This window comes from Ranitomeya variabilis, chromosome 4 (assembly GCF_051348905.1).
Source record: "Ranitomeya variabilis isolate aRanVar5 chromosome 4, aRanVar5.hap1, whole genome shotgun sequence".
Lineage (NCBI taxonomy): Eukaryota > Metazoa > Chordata > Amphibia > Anura > Dendrobatidae > Ranitomeya > Ranitomeya variabilis.
This window is the reverse complement of record NC_135235.1, coordinates 539,484,743-539,506,444: the sequence shown is the minus strand read 5'-3', so window position 1 is coordinate 539,506,444 and position 21,702 is coordinate 539,484,743. Positions and strand designations below refer to the sequence as shown.

The 21,702-nt window shown below is 53.5% G+C and overlaps 1 protein-coding gene across 1 annotated transcript in view; it reads left to right on the top strand.

Annotated features, from left to right (window-relative positions):
- The window catches only part of LOC143765632 (NXPE family member 1-like), a 302,041-nt gene that overhangs the window by 97,854 nt on the left and 182,485 nt on the right, over positions 1-21,702 (top strand). Inside the window, exon 2 of the mRNA XM_077252480.1 lies at positions 17,306-17,408. Within this exon, the coding sequence (XP_077108595.1) occupies positions 17,319-17,408 (90 nt within the window). The 5' untranslated portion in view covers positions 17,306-17,318. The remainder of the gene's footprint in view (positions 1-17,305; positions 17,409-21,702) is intronic.

Sequence of the window (21,702 nt, the reverse complement as noted above, 5' to 3'; positions counted from 1 at the left end):
TCAGGCGGCGTTTCGAAGGCCTCGGTGGGGACAGGTGTGCTATGACTTTTATAGTCGATCCGATATGTAGATTTTATTTAAATCGCATTTTTTAAAAAAAATTTCCCATAGGAAATAATGGCGAACTTTCCATTACCCCCAACTTGACCTTCCAAAGATGGCAGCTATGCAAATGTACGGTATCCATTTTAGGACATGATCATTTATCAAAGTCAAACATCAGAATAAACTGACTATGACACCCTCTCGTCCCGTGTGTGAAAAGTAAGTGCGCCCCCGGCCCCGTGTGCAAAAGTAAGTGCGCCCCCGTGTGCAAAAGTAAGTGCGCCCCCGGGTGCAAAAGTAAGTGCGCCCCCGGGTGCAAAAGTAAGTGCGCCCCCGGGTGCAAAAGTAAGTGCGCCCCCGGCCCCGGGTGCATAAGTAAGCGCGCCCCCCAGTCCCATGTGTGAAAAGTGCTGCTGTAAAGCTGGCAGCGCTGTTCAAGCACCATGTATTTCCTTCAGGAAATGCCCATCTAGTTCTTCTTATTATTATTATTATTAGGCTTTTTTTCCGCAATTAATGCGGCCCAAACCGTAAAACGCACAGACTCCAGTGAGGTGTCATTTTGAAGCCAGCGTCCACGAGAGGTGTGCTAAGTATTTTTCATGTCGATCGGATTTGTAGTTTTGGCGCAATTTGCATTTGAAAATTCTTTCCCCCTCATTGGAAAGCATTGTTTCAATGCATTTCAATAGGGAAATTTTCCTATACGTTTAAAATGGGCTGGTTTCTGAGGCAATTTCTAAAAATAACTGCAAACTGCCACCTGGCTGATTAGCTCATTGATATGCGCAGTCAGACACAGTTACTATGCCAACGCCTACCAACTCCACCAGGTCACAGTTTTGTCAGATAATATCAGCTCTTAAAGTGACAGTACAGCACAATTTCAAAGGACTATCTGTAGTCTTATTATTATTACAGTATACAGCGCAGAGCCGCGCAGTATACAGCGCAGAGCCGGGCATTATACAGCACGGAGCCGCGCAGCATACAGCGCAGAGCCCCGCAGTATACAGCGCAGAACCGCGCAGCATACAGCGCAGAGCCGCGCAGCATACAGCGCAGAGCTGCGCATTATACAGCACGGAGCCGCGCAGCATACAGCGCAGAGCCGCGCAGCATACAGCGCAGAACCGCGCAGCATACAGCGCAGAGCCCCGCAGCATACAGCGCAGAGCCCCGCAGCATACAGCGCAGAGCCCCGCAGCATACAGCGCAGAGCCGCGCAGTATACAGCTCAGAGCCGTGCATTATACAGCGCGGAGCAGCGCAGCATACAGCGCGGAGCCCCGCAGCATACAGCGCGGAGCCCCGCAGCATACAGCGCAGAGCCCCGCAGCATACAGCGCAGAGCCCCGCAGCATACAGCGCAGAGCCCCGCAGCATACAGCGCAGAGCCCCGCAGTATACAGCGCAGAGCCCCGCAGTATACAGCGCAGAGCTGCGCAGTATACAGCGCAGAACCGTGCAGCATACAGCGCAGAGCCGCGCAGCATACAGCGCAGAGCCCCGCAGCATACAGCGCAGAGCCCCGCAGTATACAGCGCAGAGCCCCGCAGTATACAGCGCAGAGCTGCGCAGTATACAGCGCAGAGCCGTGCAGCATACAGCGCAGAGCCGCGCAGCATACAGTGCAGAGCCGCGCAGCATACAGCGCAGAGCCCCGCAGCATACAGCTCAGAGCCCCGCAGTATACAGCGCAGAGCCGCGCAGCATACAGCACAGAGCCCTGCAGCATACAGCGCAGAGCCACGCAGTATACAGCGCAGAGCCGCGCATTATACAGTGCAGTGCCCCGCAGCATGCAGCGCGCTGCCGCGCAGCATACAGCGCAGAGCCACGCAGCATACAGCGCAGAGCCCCGCAGCATACAGCGCAGGGCCCCGCAGCATACAGCGCAGAGCCCCGCAGCATACAGCGCAGAGCCCCGCAGCATACAGCGCAGAGCCGCGCAGTATACAGCTCAGAGCCGTGCATTATACAGCGCGGAGCAACGCAGCATACAGCGCGGAGCCACGCAGCATACAGCGCGGAGCCCCGCAGCATACAGCGCAGAGCCCCGCAGCATACAGCGCAGAGCCCCGCAGCATACAGCGCAGAGCCCCGCAGTATACAGCGCAGAGCCCCGCAGTATACAGCGCAGAGCTGCGCAGTATACAGCGCAGAGCCGCGCAGCATACAGCGCAGAGCCGCGCAGCATACAGTGCAGAGCCGCGCAGCATACAGCGCAGAGCCCCGCAGCATACAGCTCAGAGCCCCGCAGTATACAGCGCAGAGCCGCGCAGCATACAGCGCAGAGCCCTGCAGCATACAGCGCAGAGCCACGCAGTATACAGCGCAGAGCCGCGCATTATACAGTGCAGTGCCCCGCAGCATGCAGCGCGTTGCCGCGCAGCATACAGCGCAGAGCCACGCAGCATACAGCGCAGAGCCCCGCAGCATACAGCGCAGGGCCCCGCAGCATACAGCTCAGAGCCCCGCAGTATACAGCGCAGAGCCGCGCAGCATACAGCGCAGAGCCGTGCAGCATACAGCACAGAGCCACGCAGTATATAGCGCTATATACTGCGTGGCTCTGTGCTGTATGCTGCACGGCTCTGCGCTGTATGCTGCGCGGCTCTGCGCTGTATACTGCGGGGCTCTGAGCTGTATGCTGCGGGGCCCTGCGCTGTATGCTGCGGGGCTCTGCGCTGTATGCTGCGTGGCTCTGCGCTGTATGCTGCGCGGCAACGCGCTGCATGCTGCGGGGCACTGCACTGTATAATGCGCGGCTCTGCGCTGTATACTGCGTGGCTCTGCGCTGTATGCTGCAGGGCTCTGCGCTGTATGCTGCGCGGCTCTGCGCTGTATACTGCATTATACAGTGCAGTGCAGTGCAGTGCCTCGCAGCATACAGCGCGTTGCCGCGCAGCATACAGCGCAGAGCCACGCAGCATACAGCGCAGAGACCCACAGCATACAGCACAGAGCCCCGCAGTATACAGCGCAGAGCCGCGCAGCATACAGCACAGAGCCGCTTAGCATACAGCGCAGAGCCCCGCAGCATACAGCGCAGAGCCCCGCAGCATACAGCGCAGAGTATGTGAAAAGTAAGTGCCCCCCCGGCCCCGTGTGTGAAAAGTAAGTGCCCCCCCGGCCCCGTGTGTGAAAAGTAAGTGCCCCCCCGGCCCCGTGTGTGAAAAGTGCCCCCCAGCCCCGTGTGTGAAAAGTAAGTGCCCCCCCGGCCCCGTGTGTGAAAAGTAAGTGCCCCCCCGGCCCCGTGTGTGAAAAGTAAGTGCCCCCCGGCCCCGTGTGCAAAAGTAAGTGCGCCCCCGGCCCCGTGTGCAAAAGTAAGTGCGCCCCTGGCCCCGTGTGCAAAAGTAAGTGCGCCCCGTGTGCAAAAGTAAGTGCGCCCCGTGTGCAAAAGTAAGTGCGCCCCCGGCCCGTGTGCAAAAGTAAGTGCGCCCCCGGCCCCGTGTGCAAAAGTAAGTGCGCCCCCGGCCCCGTGTGCAAAAGTAAGTGCGCCCCCGGCCCCGTGTGCAAAAGTAAGTGCGCCCCGGCCCCGTGTGTGAAAAGTAAGTGCGCCCCCGGCCCCGTGTGTGAAAAGTAAGTGCGCCCCCGGCCCCGTGTGTGCAAAGTAAGTGCGCCCCCGGCCCCGTGTGTGAAAAGTAAGTGCCCCCACGGCCCCGTGTGTGAAAAGTAAGTGCCCCCCCGGACCCGTGTGCAAAAGTAAGTGCCCCCCCGGCCCCGTGTGCAAAAGTAAGTGCGCCCCGGCCCCGTGTGCAAAAGTAAGTGCCCCCTGCCCACCAAATCGGACCCAGAGTGACCCGGGCCACCAAATCGGACCCAGAGTGACCCGGCCCACCAAGTCGGACCTAGAGTGACCCGGCCCACCAAGTCGGACCCAGAGTGACCCGGCCCACCAAGTCGGACCCAGAGTGACCCGGGCCACCAAGTCGGACCCAGAGTGACCCGGGCCACCAAGTCGGACCCAGAGTGACCCGGGCCACCAAGTCGGACCCAGAGTGACCCGGGCCACCAAGTCGGACCCAGAGTGACCCGGGCCACCAAGTCGGACCCAGAGTGTCCCGGGCCACCAAGTCGGACCCAGAGTGACCCGGGCCACCAAATCGGACCCAGAGTGACCCGGCCCACCAAATCGGACCCAGAGTGACCCGGCCCACCAAATCGGACCCAGAGTGACCCGGCCCACCAAATCGGACCCAGAGTGACCCGGGCCACCAAATCGGACCCAGAGTGACCCGGGCCACCAAATCGGACCCAGAGTGACCCGGGCCACCAAATCGGACCCAGAGTGACCCGGGCCACCAAATCGGACCCAGAGTGACCCGGGCCACCAAATCGGACCCAGAGTGACCCGGGCCACCAAATCGGACCCAGAGTGACCCGGGCCACCAAATCGGACCCAGAGTGACCCGGGCCACCAAATCGGACCCAGAGTGACCCGGGCCACCAAATCGGACCCAGAGTGACCCGGGCCACCAAATCGGACCCAGAGTGACCCGGGCCACCAAATCGGACCCAGAGTGACCCGGGCCACCAAATCGGACCCAGAGTGACCCGGGCCACCAAATCGGACCCAGAGTGACCCGGGCCACCAAATCGGACCCAGAGTGACCCGGGCCACCAAATCGGACCCAGAGTGACCCGGGCCACCAAATCGGACCCAGAGTGACCCGGGCCACCAAATCGGACCCAGAGTGACCCGGGCCACCAAATCGGACCCAGAGTGACCCTGGCCACCAAATCGGACCCAGAGTGACCCTGGCCACCAAATCGGACCCAGAGTGACCCTGGCCACCAAATCGGACCCAGAGTGACCCTGGCCACCAAATCGGACCCAGAGTGACCCTGGCCACCAAATCGGACCCAGAGTGACCCGGGCCACCAAATCGGACCCAGAGTGACCCGGGCCACCAAATCGGACCCAGAGTGACCCGGGCCACCAAATCGGACCCAGAGTGACAAAGCACTATACTGTTATTCCATCGTGGATAACTTCTTCTTATTCTTATTCTTATTATTATTCAGTCCGCACGTAATGCGGCCCGAACCGCTTCACTCAAGGACTCCAGTGAGGTGTCATTTCGAAGCCAGCGTCCCCAAGAGGTGTGCTAAGTATTTTTCGTGTCGATCGGATTTGTAGTTTTGGCGCAATTTGCGTTTGAAAATGTTTTTTCCCCTCATTGTAATGCATTTCAATAGGGAAATTTTCCCATAGGTTATAATGGCCGGGTTTCTGAGGCAATTTGAAATGTACCTGCCACCTGCCACCTGGCTGATTAGCTCATTGATATGCGCAGTCAGGCCCAGTTACTATGCCAACGCCTGCGAACTGTACATGACCACACCAGCACAGTTTTGCCAGATAATATCAGCTCTTAAAGTGATAGCACAGCACAATTTCAAAGCACTATCTGTAGTGTTATTATAATTATTAGCCCCGCTCACCGAATCGGACCCAGAGTGGCGCCGCCCGCCAAATCGGACCCAGAGTGGCGCCGCCCGCCAAATCGGACCCAGAGTGGCGCCGCCCACCAAATCGGACCCAGAGTGGCGCCGCCCGCCAAATCGGACCCAGAGTGGCGCCGCCCGCCAAATCGGACCCAGAGTGGCGCCGCCCGCCAAATCGGACCCAGAGTGGCGCCGCCCGCCAAATCGGACCCAGGGTGGCGCCGAACGCCAAATCGGACCCAGAGTGGCGCCGCCCGCCAAATCGGACCCAGAGTGGCGCCGCCCGCCAAATCGGACCCAGAGTGGCGCCGCCCACCAAATCGGACCCAGAGTGGCTCCGCCCGCCAAATCGGACCCAGAGTGGCGCCGCCCGCCAAATCGGACCCAGAGAGGCGCCGCCCGCCAAATCGGACCCAGTGTGGCGCCGCCCGCCAAATCGGACCCAGAGTGGCCTCAACCCTGAGGGGCTACAACTACCAAACCAGCGCCTGAGGGGCACCCAAGTGTGAAAGTCTTGCAGGGGCAGCCCGGGCACCATTCCAAAGCACTATCTGTAGTTCCTTCAGGAAATACCCATCTAGTTCTTATTATTATTATTCAGTCCGCACGTAATGCGGCCCGAACCGCTTCACTCACAGACTCCATTGAGGTGTCATTTCGAAGCCAGCGTCCCCAAGAGGTGTGCTAAGTATTTTTCGTGTCGATCGGATTTGTAGTTTTGGCGCAATTTGCGTTTGAAAATGTTTTTTCCCCTCATTGTAATGCATTTCAATAGAGAAATTTTCCCATAGGTTATAATGGCCGGGTTTCTGAGGCAATTTGAAATGTACCTGCCACTTGCCACCTGGCTGATTAGCTCATTGATATGCGCAGTCAGGCCCAGTTACTATGCCAACGCCTGCGAACTGTACATGACCACACCAGCACAGTTTTGCCAGATAATATCAGCTCTTAAAGTGATAGCACAGCACAATTTCAAAGCACTATCTGTAGTCTTATTATAATTATTGCCCCGCTCACCAAATCGGACCCAGAGTGGCGCCGCCCGCCAAATCGGACCCAGAGTGGCGCCGCCCGCCAAATCGGACCCAGAGTGGCGCCGCCCGCCAAATCGGACCCAGAGTGGCGCCGCCCGCCAAATCGGACCCGGAGTGGCGCCGCCCGCCAGATCGGACCCGGAGTGGCGCCGCCCGCCAAATCGGACCCGGAGTGGCGCCGCCCGCCAAATCGGACCCGGAGTGGCGCCGCCCGCCAAATCGGACCCGGAGTGGCGCCGCCCGCCAAATCGGACCCGGAGTGGCGCCGCCCGCCAAATCGGACCCGGAGTGGCCCGGCCCACCAAATCGGACCCAGAGTGGCCCGGCCCACCAAATCGGACCCACAGTGGCCCGACCCACCAAATCGGACCCAGAGTGACCCGGCCCACCAAATCGGACCCAGAGTGACCCGGCCCACCGAATCGGATCCAGAGTGACCCGGCCCACCGAATCGGACCCAGAGTGACCCGGGCCACCGAATCGGACCCAGAGTGACCCGGGCCACCAAATCGGACCCAGAGTGACCCGGGCCACCAAATCGGACCCAGAGTGACCCGGGCCACCAAATCGGGCCCAGAGTGACCCGGGCCACCAAATCGGGCCCAGAGTGACCCGGGCCACCAAATCGGGCCCAGAGTGACCCGGGCCACCAAATCGGGCCCAGAGTGACCCGGGCCACCAAATCGGGCCCAGAGTGACCCGGGCCACCAAATCGGACCCAGAGTGACCCGGGCCACCAAATCGGACCCAGAGTGACCCGGGCCACCAAATCGGACCCAGAGTGACCCGGCCCACCAAATCGAACCCAGAGTGACCCGGCCCACCAAATCGGACCCAGAGTGACCCGGCCCACCAAGCCTCAACCCTGAGGGGCTACAACTACCAAACCAGCGCCTGAGGGGCACCCAAGTGTGAAAGTCTTGCAGGGGCAGCCCGGGCACCATTCCAAAGCACTATTTGTAGTTCCTTCAGGAAATACCCATCTAGTTATAGTGCTTTGGAACAAAGCACTATACTGTTATTCCATCGTGGTAAACTTCTTCTTATTATTATTATGGTGCTTGAACCCTCCTAGGTTCAAGCAACATATTGTAATCCGATTTCTCATATTTTATTCTTCTTCTTCTCCGCGTTTTCCGCAATTAATGCGGCCCAAACCGCTCGGCGCAGAGACTACGTTCAGGTGGCGTTTCGAAGGCCTCGGCGGGGACAGGTGTGCTATGACTTTTATAGTCGATCCGATATGTAGATTTTATTTAAATCGCATTTAAAAAAAAAATTTCCCATAGGAAATAATGGCGAACTTTCCATTACCCCCAGCTTGACCTTCCAAAGATGGCAGCTATGCAAATGTACGGTGTCCATTTTAGGACATGATCATTTATCACAGTCAAACATCAGAATAAAGTGAATATGACACCCTCTCGTCCCGTGTGTGAAAAGTAAGTGCCCCCCCCCCGGCCCCGTGTGTGAAAAGTAAGTGCCCCCCGACCCCGTGTGTCAAAAGTAAGTGCCCCCCCGGCCCCGTGTGTGAAAAGTAAGTGCCCCCCCGGCCCCGTGTGTGAAAAGTAAGTGCCCCCCCGGCCCCGTGTGTGAAAAGTAAGTGCCCCCCCGGCCCCGTGTGTGAAAAGTAAGTGCCCCCCGGCCCCGTGTGTGAAAAGTAAGTGCCCCCCGGCCCCGTGTGTGAAAAGTAAGTGCCCCCCCGGCCCCGTGTGTGAAAAGTAAGTGCCCCCCCGGCCCCGTGAGTGAAAAGTAAGTGCCCCCCCGGCCCCGTGTGTGAAAAGTAAGTGCCCCCCGGCCCCGTGTGTGAAAAGTAAGTGCCCCCCGGCCCCGTGTGTGAAAAGTTAGTGCCCCCCCGGCCCCGGCCACCGAATCGGAGGCCGAGGGTCCCCGGCCTCCGAATCGGAGGCCGAGGGTCCCCGGCCACCGAATCGGAGGCCGAGGGTCCCCGGCCACCGAATCGGAGGCCGAGGGTCCCCGGCCTCCAAATCGGAGGCCGAGGGTCCCCGGCCACCAAATCGGAGGCCGAGGGTCCCCGGCCTCCAAATCGGAGGCCGAGGGTCCCCGGCTACCAAATCGGAGGCCGAGGGTCCCCGGCCACCAAATCGGAGGCCGAGGGTCCCCGGCCTCCAAATCGGAGGCCGAGGGTCCCCGGCCTCCAAATCGGAGGCTGAGGGTCCCCGGCCTCCAAATCGGAGGCTGAGGGTCCCCGGCCTCCAAATCGGAGGCCGAGGGTCCCCGGCCTCCGATTAAAGTGGCTACAGAGGATTCCTAAATGCCAAAATGGCTACCAAGGATTCCTGCATGCCAAAATGGCTACCAAGGGGCCAAAGTTGCTAACAAGGGGCCCCGCACATCAAAGTTTCTACCAAGGGGCCAAAGTTGCTAACAAGGGGCCCCGCACATCAAAGTGGCTACCAAGGGGCCAAATTGGATACCCAGGGGCAGGGCCCTGCATGCCAGACTTGCTCCTGAGGTTCATTGGCAGCTGGCAGTGCTGTTCAAGCACCATGTATTTCCTTCAGGAAATGCCCATCTAGTTATAGTGCTTTGGAACAAAGCACTATACTGTTATTCCACCGTGGTAAACTTCTTCTTATTATTCTTCTTATTATTCAGTCCGCACGTAATGCGGCCCGAACCGCTAAACTCACAGACTCCAGTGAGGTGTCATTTCGAAGCCAGCGTCCCTGAGAGGTGTGCTAAGTATTTTTCGTGTCGATCGGATTTGTAGTTTAGGCGCAATTTGCGTTTGAAAAAAGTGTCTCAATGCGTTTCAATAGGGAAATTTTCCAATACGTTTATAATGGGCCTGATTTCTGAGGCAATTTCTAAAAATAACTGCCACCTGGCTGATTACCTCATTGATATGCGCAGTGAGACCCAGTTACTATGCCAACGCCTATAAACTCTACATCAGCCTACCAGGTCACAAGTTTTGTCAGATAATGTCCGCTCTTAAAGTGACAGTAGAGCACAATTCCAAAACACTATCTGTAGTCTTATAATTATTGCCCCGCTCACCAAATCGGACCCAGCCCACCAAATCGGACCAGAGTGCCCCCTCTTGCCAAATCGGACCCAGAGTGGCGCCGCCCGCCAAATCGGACCCAGAGTGGCGCCGCCCGCCAAATCGGACCCAGAGTGGCGCCGCCCGCCAAATCGGACCCAGGGTGGCGCCGCCCGCCAAGTCGGACCCAGAGTGCCCCCTCTTGCCAAATCGGACCCAGAGTGGCGCCGCCCGCCAAATCGGACCCAGAGTGGCGCCGCCCGCCAAATCGGACCCAGAGTGACCCGGGCCACCAAATCGGACCCAGAGTGACCCGGGCCACCAAATTGGACCCAGAGTGACCCGGGCCACCAAATCGGACCCAGAGTGACCCGGGCCACCAAATTGTACCCAGAGTGGCCCCGCCCACCAAATTGTACCCAGAGTGGCCCCGCCCACCAAATTGGACCCAGAGTGGCCTCTCCCACCAAATCGGACCCAGAGTGGCCCCGCCCACCAAATTGTACCCAGAGTGGCCCCGCCCACCAAATTGTACCCAGAGTGGCCCCGCCCACCAAATTGGACCCAGAGTGGCCTCTCCCACCAAATTGGACCCAGAGGGGCCCCGCCCACCAAATTGGACCCAGAGGGGCCCCGCCCACCAAATGGTCCCCTGAGGGGCCCCGCCCACCAAATCGGCCCCTGAGGTGCTTCGCCCACCAAATCGGACCCAGAGTGGCCTGTTGTGAATTTGGTTTCTGGGCTCCCCCGGTGGTCACTGGTGGTACTGAACTTGTGTGCTTCATCGCCTCTGTTCACCTGTTTCTATCAGGATGTGGGAGTTGTCTATTTAGCCTTGCTCCTCAGTCATTTCTATGCCGGCCAACAATGTTGCCAGAAGCCTTTCTGTTGCATGTTCCTGCTCCTAGACTACTATCAGCTAAGTTGGACTTGTAGTCCTAAGTTTGTTTTGCATTTTTGTTCCAGTTCTCTGTGATTGTTTATTTCTGAGGCTGGAAGCTCTTGTGAGCTGGAATTGCCACTCTGGTGTCATGAGTTGATATTAGAGTCTTAAAGTAATTCCAGGATGGTGTTTTGAAAGGGTTTTCAGCTGACTGTGAAGTTCCCTTTTCTGTCTTCCTACTATCTAGTAAGCGGACCTCAATTTGCTAAACCTATCTTCATACTTCGTATGTCAATTTCCTCTGAAATCACCGACAATATATGTGGGGGCTACTGTCTGCCTTTTGGGGAAAATTTCTCTAGAGGTAAGCCAGGTCTGTATTTTCCTCTGCTAGGGTCAGTCAGTTCTCCGGCTGGCGCTGGGCGTCTAGGGATAAAACGTAGGCACGCTACCCGGCCACTGTTATTTGTGCGGTAGGTTTAGCTCACAGTCAGCTCGAGTTCCCATCTTCCAAGAGCTAGTCCTTTTTGTATGCTTTACTACGTTCTCTTGCCATTGAGAACCATGACAGTGGCCCCTCCCACCAAATCAGCCTGTGAGGGGCCCCGCCCACCAAATCGGCCCTTGAGGGGCCCCGCCCACCAAATCGGCCCCTGAGGTGCCCCGCCCACCAAATCGGGCCCAGAGTGGCCCCACCCACCAAATCGGCCCCTGAGGGGCGCCGACCACCAAATCGGCCCCTGAGGGGCCGCACCCACCAAATCAGCTCCTGAGGGGCCCCGCCCACCAAACGGCCCCTGAGGGGCCCCGCCCACCAAATCGGACCCAGAGTGGCCCTGAAAACCAAATCGGACCCAGAGTGGCCCCGCCCACCAAATCGGCCCCTGAGGGGCCCCACCCACCAAATCGGCCCCTGAGGGGCCCCGCCCACCAAATCGGCCCCTGAGGGGCCCCACTCACCAAATCGGACCCAGAGTGGCCCTGCAAACCAAATCAAACCCAGAGTGGCCCCGCCCACCAAATCGGCCCCTGAGGGGCCCCGCCCACCAAATCGGCCCCTGAGGGGCCCCACCCACCAAATCGGACCCAGAGTGGCCCCGCCCACCAAATCGGACCCTGAGTGACCCCGCCCACCAAATCGGTCGTGAGGTGCCCCGCCCACCAAATCGGACCCAGAGTGACCCTGCCCACCAAATCGGACCTGGAGTGGCCTCAACCCTGAGGGGCTACAACTACCAAACCAGCGCCTGAGGGGCACCCAAGTGTGAACGTCTTGCAGGGGCAGCCCGGGCACCATTCCAAAGCACTATCTGTAGTTCCTTCAGGAAATACCCATCTAGTTCTTATTATTATTATTCAGTCCGCACGTAATGCGGCCCGAACCGCTTCACTCACAGACTCCAGTGAGGTGTCATTTCGAAGCCAGCGTCCCCAAGAGGTGTGCTAAGTATTTTTCGTGTCGATCGGATTTGTAGTTTTGGCGCTATTTGCGTTTGAAAATGTTTTTTCCCCTCATTGTAATGCATTTCAATAGGGAAATTTTCCCATAGGTTATAATGGCCGGGTTTCTGAGGCAATTTGAAATGTACCTGCCACCTGGCTGATTAGCTCATTGATATGCGCAGTCAGGCCCAGTTACTATGCCAACGCCTGCGAACTGTACATGACCACACCAGCACAGTTTTGCCAGATAATATCAGCTCTTAAAGTGATAGCACAGCACAATTTCAAAGCACTATCTGTAGTCTTATTATAATTATTGCCCCGCTCACCAAATCGGACCCAGAGTGGCGCCGCCCGCCAAATCGGACCCAGAGTGGCGCCGCCCGCCAAATCGGACCCAGTGTGGCGCCGCCCGCCATATCTGACCCAGAGTGGCGCCGCCCGCCAAATCGGACCCAGAGTGGCGCCGCCCGCCAAATCGGACCCAGAGTGGCGCCGCCCGCCAAATCGGACCCAGAGTGGCACCGCCCGCCAAATCGGACCCAGAGTGGCGCCGCCCGCCAAATCGGACCCAGTGTGGCGCCGCCCGCCAAATCGGACCCAGTGTGGCGCCGCCCGCCAAATCGGACCCAGAGTGGCGCCGCCCGCCAAATCGGACCCAGAGTGGCGCCGCCCGCCAAATCGGACCCAGAGTGACCCGGGCCACCAAATCGGACCCAGAGTGACCCGGGCCACCAAATCGGACCCAGAGTGACCCGGGCCACCAAATCGGACCCAGAGTGACCCGGGCCACCAAATCGGACCCAGAGTGACCCGGGCCACCAAATCGGACCCAGAGTGACCCGGGCCACCAAATCGGACCCAGAGTGACCCGGGCCACCAAATCGGACCCAGAGTGACCCGGGCCACCAAATCGGACCCAGAGTGACCCGGGCCACCAAATCGGACCCAGAGTGACCCGGGCCACCAAATCGGACCCAGAGTGACCCGGGCCACCAAATCGGGCCCAGAGTGACCCGGGCCACCAAATCGGGCCCAGAGTGACCCGGGCCACCAAATCGGGCCCAGAGTGACCCGGGCCACCAAATCGGACCCAGAGTGACCCGGGCCACCAAATCGGACCCAGAGTGCCCCGGGCCACCAAATCGGACCCAGAGTGCCCCGGGCCACCAAATCGGACCCAGAGTGCCCCGGGCCACCAAATCGGACCCAGAGTGCCCCGGGCCACCAAATCGGACCCAGAGTGCCCCGGGCCACCAAATCGGACCCAGAGTGACCCGGGCCACCAAATCGGACCCAGAGTGACCCGGCCCACCAAATCGGACCCAGAGTGATACGGCCCACCAAATCGGACCCAGAGTGACCCGGCCCACCAAGCCTCAACCCTGAGGGGCTACAACTACCAAACCAGCGCCTGAGGGGCACCCAAGTGTGAAAGTCTTGCAGGGGCAGCCCGGGCACCATTCCAAAGCACTATCTGTAGTTCCTTCAGGAAATACCCATCTAGTTATTATTTTTATTTATTTATATAGCACAATTAACTCCATGGTGCTGTACATGAGAAGGGGTTACATTAAAATACTAATATCACTTAGGCTTCTTTCACACTAGCGTCGGGCTCGGCCCGTTGCAGTGCATCGGGCCGAGGTTACCGACGCTAGCGTTGTCTCCGCCGCACAACGGGGGCAGCGGATGCATTTTTCCAGCGCATCCGCTGCCCCATTGTGAGGTGCGGGGAAGTGCGGGGAGGTGGGGGCGTAGTTCCGGCCGTGCATGCGCGGTCGGAAAAAGCGGACCGTCGGGAGCAAAAAAACGTTACATGCAACGATTTTTGCGGCCGACGGTCCGCCACAACACGGCGCAACCGTCGCGCGACGGTTGTGACGTGTGGCAATCCGTCACAATGCGTCGCTAATGTTGGTCAATGGAGAAAAAACGCATCCTGCAAGCACTTTTGCAGGATGCGTTTTTTCTGCAAAACGACGCATTGTGACAGATTGCAGTTAATGCTAGTGTGAAAGTAGCCTTACACTAAACAAACTAACAATGACAGTCTGGTACAGAGGGAAGAGGACCCTGCCCTTGTGGGCTTACATTCTACAGGATTACGGGGAAGGAGACAGTAGGTCTTCTAATATCTCTAACATGCAAGTACGGCGGTGGTGATGAGAGACTCCAAGGACCAAATGAAGTACAACAAACAGCAGAGGTGGCCAGAGAAGTGATGTGAGTATTAAGGCCCCGTCTCACATAGCGAGATCGCTGCTGAGTCACTAGTTTTGTGATGCAACAGCGACCTCAGTAGCGATCTCGCTATGTGTGACACGTACCAGCGATCAGGCCCCTGCTGTGAGATCGCTGGTCGTGTCGGAATGGCCTGGACCTTTTTTTGGTCATTGAGGTCCCGCTGACATCGCTGAATCGGTGTGTGTGACACGGATCCAGCGATGTCTTCACTGGTAACCAGGGTAAACATCGGGTTACTAAGCGCAGGGCCGCGCTTAGTAACCCGATGTTTACCCTGGTTACCAAAAAAAAACAAACAGTACATACTCGCCTTTCGGTGTCCAGGTCTCTCGCCGTCTGCTTCCTGCTCTGACTGAGTGCGGCCGTACAGTGAGAGCAGAGCGCAGCACCGCTGACGTCACTGCTGTGCTCTCACTGTACGGCGGCTCAGTCAGAGCAGGAAGCAGACGGCGAGGGACCTGGACACCGAAAGGCGAGTATGTACTGTTTGTTTTTTTTGGTAACCAGGGTAAACATCGGGTTACTAAGCGCGGCCCTGCGCTTAGTAACCCGATGTTTACCCTGGTTACCCGGGTGCTGCAGGGGGACTTCGGCATCGTTGAAGACAATTTCAACGATGCCGAAGTCGTTCCCCTGATCGTTGGTCGCTGGGGAGAGCGGTCTGTGTGACAGCTCCCCAGCGACCACACAGCGACTTACCAACGATCACGGCCAGGTCATATCGCTGGTCGTGATCGTTGGTAAATCGCTATGTGAGATGGGGCCTTTAGGCTTTTTAGCAAAACAAGTCATATGCTATTTTGCTGAATTGGCACAGAGCGAATTACAGAAAATCTATATTCTGGATAAAAAGGATTCTTGTAAATGTACACTCCAATAAATTCTTATGCATGTAATCTGATGAAGGGAAAACAAAGGTCTCTCCATTAAAGTGAACCAGTCACCTACTTTTTCATATATAGAGCAAGGTACTGCAGTGCGCAGACGCCTGGAAAGTTCAGAGAGGCTCAGAGCCTGCGCACTGCAGTACTTTGCTCTGCCCTCAAGAGGGCAGATAAAGTACGCCTGCACAGGAGCTGCGACAGGAAGTAAGGACGAGGACATCATTGCATGAAGATGGGAGGCGCCAGACCCAAACCGCGATGCCCATCTGACCGGACCACCCCTGGGTGAGTATAATATAACTTGTTTTTCTTATCTTTCATGTTTCATTGGGGGCTTATCTACAGCCTTACAGAATGCTGTAGATAAGCCCCTAATGGCGGTAGTCGCTGCTTACATAAGAAAAATGAGGCGACAGATTCCCTTTAAAGGATTTTATGTTTTTCTTAGTTTGCAATAATTGGTGATAACTGGTATGCCGAGAAACAGGCGGCAAGGCACAAGACTTCAACCAATTTTTGAGGCTTTAAGTTGATTAAAAAAAAATAACTTTCATTCTGACTTTTATACTTCTTTACATGCCAAAGAATTCAGCACCAAAAAAATCCAACAAAGCAACAAAATAGAAAATGCCAAAAATACTTTATTAGATAATAAAAACATTGTAAAAATTCACCAGTGAGACACCACAAATAAGAACCAAAGATGGGTAACATGGATGTAATATATATATATATATATATATATATATAAGGCATCGAGTTCCTGCCGCTGCTCAGGGGGAATCTCGAACCACCTCCGCTGCAGTCTCCCATTCTTCTCCAGTCGCAGTCGAGCCTGCTCAGCGGAGACGTCGGTTCCAGCGTCTGGCTCAGGCAGATACTCTGCACTTGGTTACTGCTCCCCTTCCAGGCTCAGCCATTATAGCCAGTACTGGTCAGCGGCGAGCAGACACTTCTGGGACTAAGTCCTGTTTTTCTCTTTCTGAGCATGCCCAAGGGAAGACCTCTCATTGGAGGTCGGCGGGTCACACGCTCAGGTCCTGTAGCAGCTCCTATTGGTCCACTAGGAAGGTCCTGAAGAAGCTGCAACTATAAAATGTTCGCATGGCCCCACGGCCATGTGCTAGTATCATTTGTTTATGGCTAATGCCAGTGGGGATACTCTACCACTCTGGTTACATGTGGTGTGTCTAGATCTGGGACTGTACATTCAGGCAGGCAGCTAGTGTCAGTGGGGGCAATTAGCCACTTGGCTTAGCATCTGGTTCCTTCATGTGTGCGGTTAGCACAGAAGAGTTCCAGAGCAAGCACAGCCCTAGTAAGGGTATTACTCTCTGAGTATCTTGCGACTCTGTGAAGCAACAGAGCTCGCTACTATTTCATACGGGGTGAAGGGGAACCCACGTGTGAGTTCAGCGTCCATCCGCCATTACATAGCAGCAGGTACAATCTCTGCACGGTGGACCCCGAGCTGCGAACGCACCTCGTGTCTATCCCTTTATTTGGTGCGTTCCGCTAACCCTATCAATACGTATGTGTAACTCAAAAATATGGCTATCACAATATTGTGATCTCTTGGTTCGGATATGTCACATATATTTAGCAGTATGATACTAGGGTAATGATAGACAATAATATAAATTAATTTAATTCAATGGAAAATATATGCATACATCATTCCCACTAGTGTCAATGTCAACAAAAATCTACATAACTCCAAATCCTAAACAAGAGAGCCATACAAATTACCTAAAGAGGTCAGAATAATCCAGGCACCTACCACACCTGACGCGCGTTTCGCATTGAAATGCTTCGTTCAAGGGACATATATATTTTTTTTAGACTATATTATTGATTGTACATGTTTTTATTATCTAATAAAGTATTTTTGGCATTTTCTATTTTGTTGCTTTGTTGGACTTTTTTGGTGCTGTTTGCTGATATTTCATTATTATAGGTGTATTTATGCCAAAGAATTCAGTTAGATGCTTGAAAATGTGATCATTTGTAGATCTTAGTGTCATCCGCTACTACCGCAGTTTGAACTTCATACGGCTTGTCCTTCTTTGGGTTGCTATTTCAGTGTTGGCGAATGTATTAAAAAGAGCAATTCACAGCTATGAATGGACTCAATGTGGAATTGAAACAGCAATTTCCCTCAAAAATTAAATTATTAGCTAAGGAATAGGTAATACATTGAAGCAACATTGCGCTACTGTGATTTTAATCCTCCAAAATTTACAGATTTTCTGTATATCTATGATTATGTGAGAATTGTCTTTATCCTTTTTGGTTTTTTTAGGAGAACCAATAGAATGTCGAAACCTAACACAATACAGTTTAAGATGGTCTTGGGCCTTGCAATATTTTTAATCACCTTGCTTAGCTTCATCATTCATCTTAAGGTAGGTTCTTCATTAGATAAGTTATCGTGCATTTCACAACATTTTTACTTGTGTAACTGAAAATTTTTTGCCAATTTCTCATCAGCCTAATGACCTTAAAATCTTATCAAACCACTATATCTCTCTGGTCGAAAAGGCTAATGCATCAATCCCATCAAATGAAACAAACAGCATAGATATTCAAATAAGTGAACTAATGACTCTCATAAATCATACTGTTCCAAATGTGGATTTTACATTTTTAAATGAAACAACCAGTGCCAAAAATAGCAAGGCAACCATCGTAGATGAGAAAACTAATTACTGTGTTGGAGACACCATAACAGTTTGGGTGGAGATGTGTAACTTCTTGGGAGAAAAAAAACTATGGAGGAGACTTTTTAAGAGCTCGTATTTTTTCTCCAAAACTTGGTGCTGGAGCTTCTGGAGAGATTAAAGATTTAAAAAATGGAACCTATAATGCATATTTTACTCTGTTTTGGGAAGGTGAAGTAAAGATCTCTGTTCTCTTATTGCATCCAAGTGAAGGAGTCTCTGCTTTTATGGAAGTCAAGGAACCATGGATACAAATATATCAAATATACCGGGAAATTCCTTAATAAAAGTCAAGAAGTAGAGACAGAATGTGGATTTTCTTTAAACACAAAAGGTGTTAAATGTAACTATGAGGACAAAAGATATGGAGAATCTTTCTACTGCTTTAAACCTCCTGGTGTAGCTTGTGAGTAGTGTTGAGCATTCCGATACTGCAAATATCAGGTATCGGCCGATATTCGCTGTATCGGAATTCCGATACCGAGTTCCGATACATTTGCGATATCGGATACCGGAATCGGACGTTCCCATAGTGCAATGATGCACTATAACGGAGTGTGGGCGGAGATTGCGTGTGTGTTTGTGCGGGCAGAGTGTGCGTGACCGTGGGGGGTCTTTGCGGGCCTGCCGGGGGTCTGTACGGGCCTCTTGGGGGTCTCTGCGTGCCTGCCGGGGGTCTATGTAGGCTGCCGGGGGTCTGTGTGGGCTGCCGGGGCTCTGTTGGAGGTCTGTGTGGACCTGTCGGGGGTCTGTGTGGGCCTGCCGGGGGTCTGCGCGGGCTGCCGGGGGTCTGTGCGTGTGTGCATGCATCGTCCGATGGGACTACAAGTCCCATCGGACGATGCCTGCTACAGTGATGGTAAGATGGTCGTAGTCGGACCAAGATGGCTCTGTAAACTGTAGGCCTCTGTTCACACAGCATGCATTAGTAATAGGCTGTAGACCAGATGCTCTGCATTGCTTGTGTGAACAATGCCACATACAGACTATTATCGCTTATCTTTTTGTGCATTAATGCCAAACAACCAATACTGGATTGAAAGTGGTTGTTTCATCAGTATTTTTTGCACCTGTGTTGTTGCCATCATTAATCGGGTCCGATGCGCCCTGCTGGTGCATTTGTTTGGAGGCTTCAGCAGGTAACCATCTCTGCTTTTTTCTCTGTGATTTTTTTTGTCAATTTTCTGGAGGATTTTTAAGTCCTCTTTGTGCGTCTGTGAGCTTTTACTCAATGTTTAGCGTTAGGACCGGCAAAAATGTAAGAACCCTTGAAGTGGGTTGCCGGCTTACGTATTGAGGCCCCAATATAAACGAATACCTTACATACATTGATGTGTGTTTTTTTTTTTGCACTTTATCTTGCAGGGCGCAGTCGGACCAAGATGGCTCTGTAAACTGTAGGCCTCTGTTCACACAGCATGCATTTTGTAGCACTGGGGAGCCCGCCTGTATGTGCGTTAGTAATAGCCACATTTTGCTTTGATAACTGCTTTGCACACTTTTGGCATTCTCTTGATGAGCTTCAAGAGGTAGTCACCGGAAATGGTCTTCCAACAATCTTGAAGGAGTTCCCAGAGATGCTTAGCACTTGTTGGCCCTTTTGCCTTCACTCTGCGGTCCAGCTCACCCCAAACCATCTCGATTGGGTTAAGGTCTGGCGTAGCACCCCATCACTCTCCTTCTTGGCAAATAGCCCTTAAACAGACTGGAGGTGTGTTTGAGGTCATTGTCCTGTTGAAAAATAAATGATGGTCCAACTAAGCGCAAAGCGGATGGAATAGCATGCCGCTGCAAGATGCTGTGGTAGCCATGCTCGTTCAGCATGCCTTCAATTTTGAATAAATCCCCAACAGTGTCACCAGCAGAGTACCCCCACACCATCACACCTCCTCCTCCATGCTTCATGGTGGGAACCAGGCATGTAGGTCCATCCGTTCACCTTTTCTGCGTCGCGCAATGACACGGTGGTTGGAACCCAAGATCTCAAATATGGACTCAACAGACCAAAGAACAGATTTCCACTGGTCTAATGTCCATTCCTTGTGTTCTTTAGCCCAAACAAGTCTCTTCTGCTTGTTGCCTGTCCTTAGCAGTGGTTTCCTAGCAGGTATTTTACCATGAAGGCCTGCTGCGCAAAGTCTCCTCTTAACAGTTGTTGTAGACATGTGTCTGCTGCTAGAACTCTGTGTGTAATTGACCTGGTCTCTAATCTGAGCTGCTGTTAACCTGCAATTTCTGAGGCTGGTGACTCGGATAAACTTATCCTCAGAAGCAGAGGTGACTCTTGGTCTTCCTTTCCTGGGGCGGTCCTCATGTGAGCCAGTTTCTTTGTAGCGCTTGATGGTTTTTGCAACTGCACTTGGGGACACTTTCAAAGTTTTCCCAATTTTTCAGACTGACTGACTTTCATTTCTTAAATTAATGATCGCCACTCATTTTTCTTTACTTAGCTGCTTTTTTCTTGCCATAATACAAATTCTAATAGTCTATTCAGTAGGACTATCAGCTGTGTATCCACCAGACTTCTGCACAACACAACTGATGGTCCCAACCCCATTTATGAGGCAAGAAATCCCACTTATTAAAGATGACAGGGCACACCTGTGAAGTGAAAACCATTCCCAGTTACTACCTCTTGAAGCTCATCAAGAGAAGGCCAAGAGTGTGCAAAGCAGTCATCAAAGTAAAAGGTGGCTACTTTGAATAACCTTGAATATAAGACTTATTATCAGATGTTTCACACTTTTTTATTAAGTATGTAATTCCACATGTGTAAATTCATAGTTTTGATGCCTTCAGTGTGAATTTACAATTTTCATAGTCATGAAAATACAGAAAAATATTTAAATGATAAGGTGTGTCCAAACTTTTGGTCTGTACTGTAAATACTACATACATACTACATACAACATACTACATACATACTATATACATACTACATACATACATACATACTACATACATACATACTAAATACATACATACTACATACATGCATACTACATACATGCATACTACATACATGCATACTACATACATGCTACATACAATACATACATATAGACATACAGTACATATAACATTGAGTACATACTCACCATTACTTGTCATTTTGATCCCCAAAGCCAGTGTCATCTGTAAAAAAGATTAAAATAACAAACAACCAATATACTCCCTGATCCGCAGACATCCACGAGTGTCTCACGACGATCTCCTGTGGAGAACGGCAGCATTAGCTGATGCGACCTCTCTCTAGGGGCTCCAGGAATACAATGACGGGAGGAAGGTATCCTTCCGCACTGTATTCCTTCACCGCTGTAAAAAAATAGTCCCTAGTCTCACTTATGGCATTGCTGTGTGAGAAATTTGTGAAGTGGATTTTCCTGGGCCCATCCACTATGTGGGTTCCAAGGCCTAATGGGGTGCATATGACTATGCTGCAGGGCTGGCCTTGCCGCCAATGTGTAAAACCAAGGAGTACGGGAGTAAAAAATGAATATTGTGAAGTGGATTTTCATGGGCACATCCAGTATGTGGGTTCCAAGGCCTAATGGGGTGCACATGACTGACTAAGCAGGAGGGCTAGCCTTGCTGCCAATGTATAAAATAAAGGAGTATGGAGCACACAATGCATATTGTGAAGTGGATTTTCAGGGCGCATCCAGTATGTGGGTTCCAAGGCCTAATGGGGTGCATATGACTATGCAGCAGGGCTCGCCTTCCTGCCAATGTATAAAACAAAGGAGTATGGAGCAGACAATGCATACTGTACAGTGGATTTTCCTGGGCCCATCCACTATGTGTGTTCCAAGGCCTAATGGGGTGCATATGGCTATGCAGCATGGCTCGCCTTCCTGCCAATGTACAAAACAAAGGAGTATGAGGCACAAAATGCATACTATGAAGTGGATTTTCCTGGGCCCATCCACTATGTGGGTTCCAAGGCCTAATGGGGTGCATATGACTGACTATACAGCAG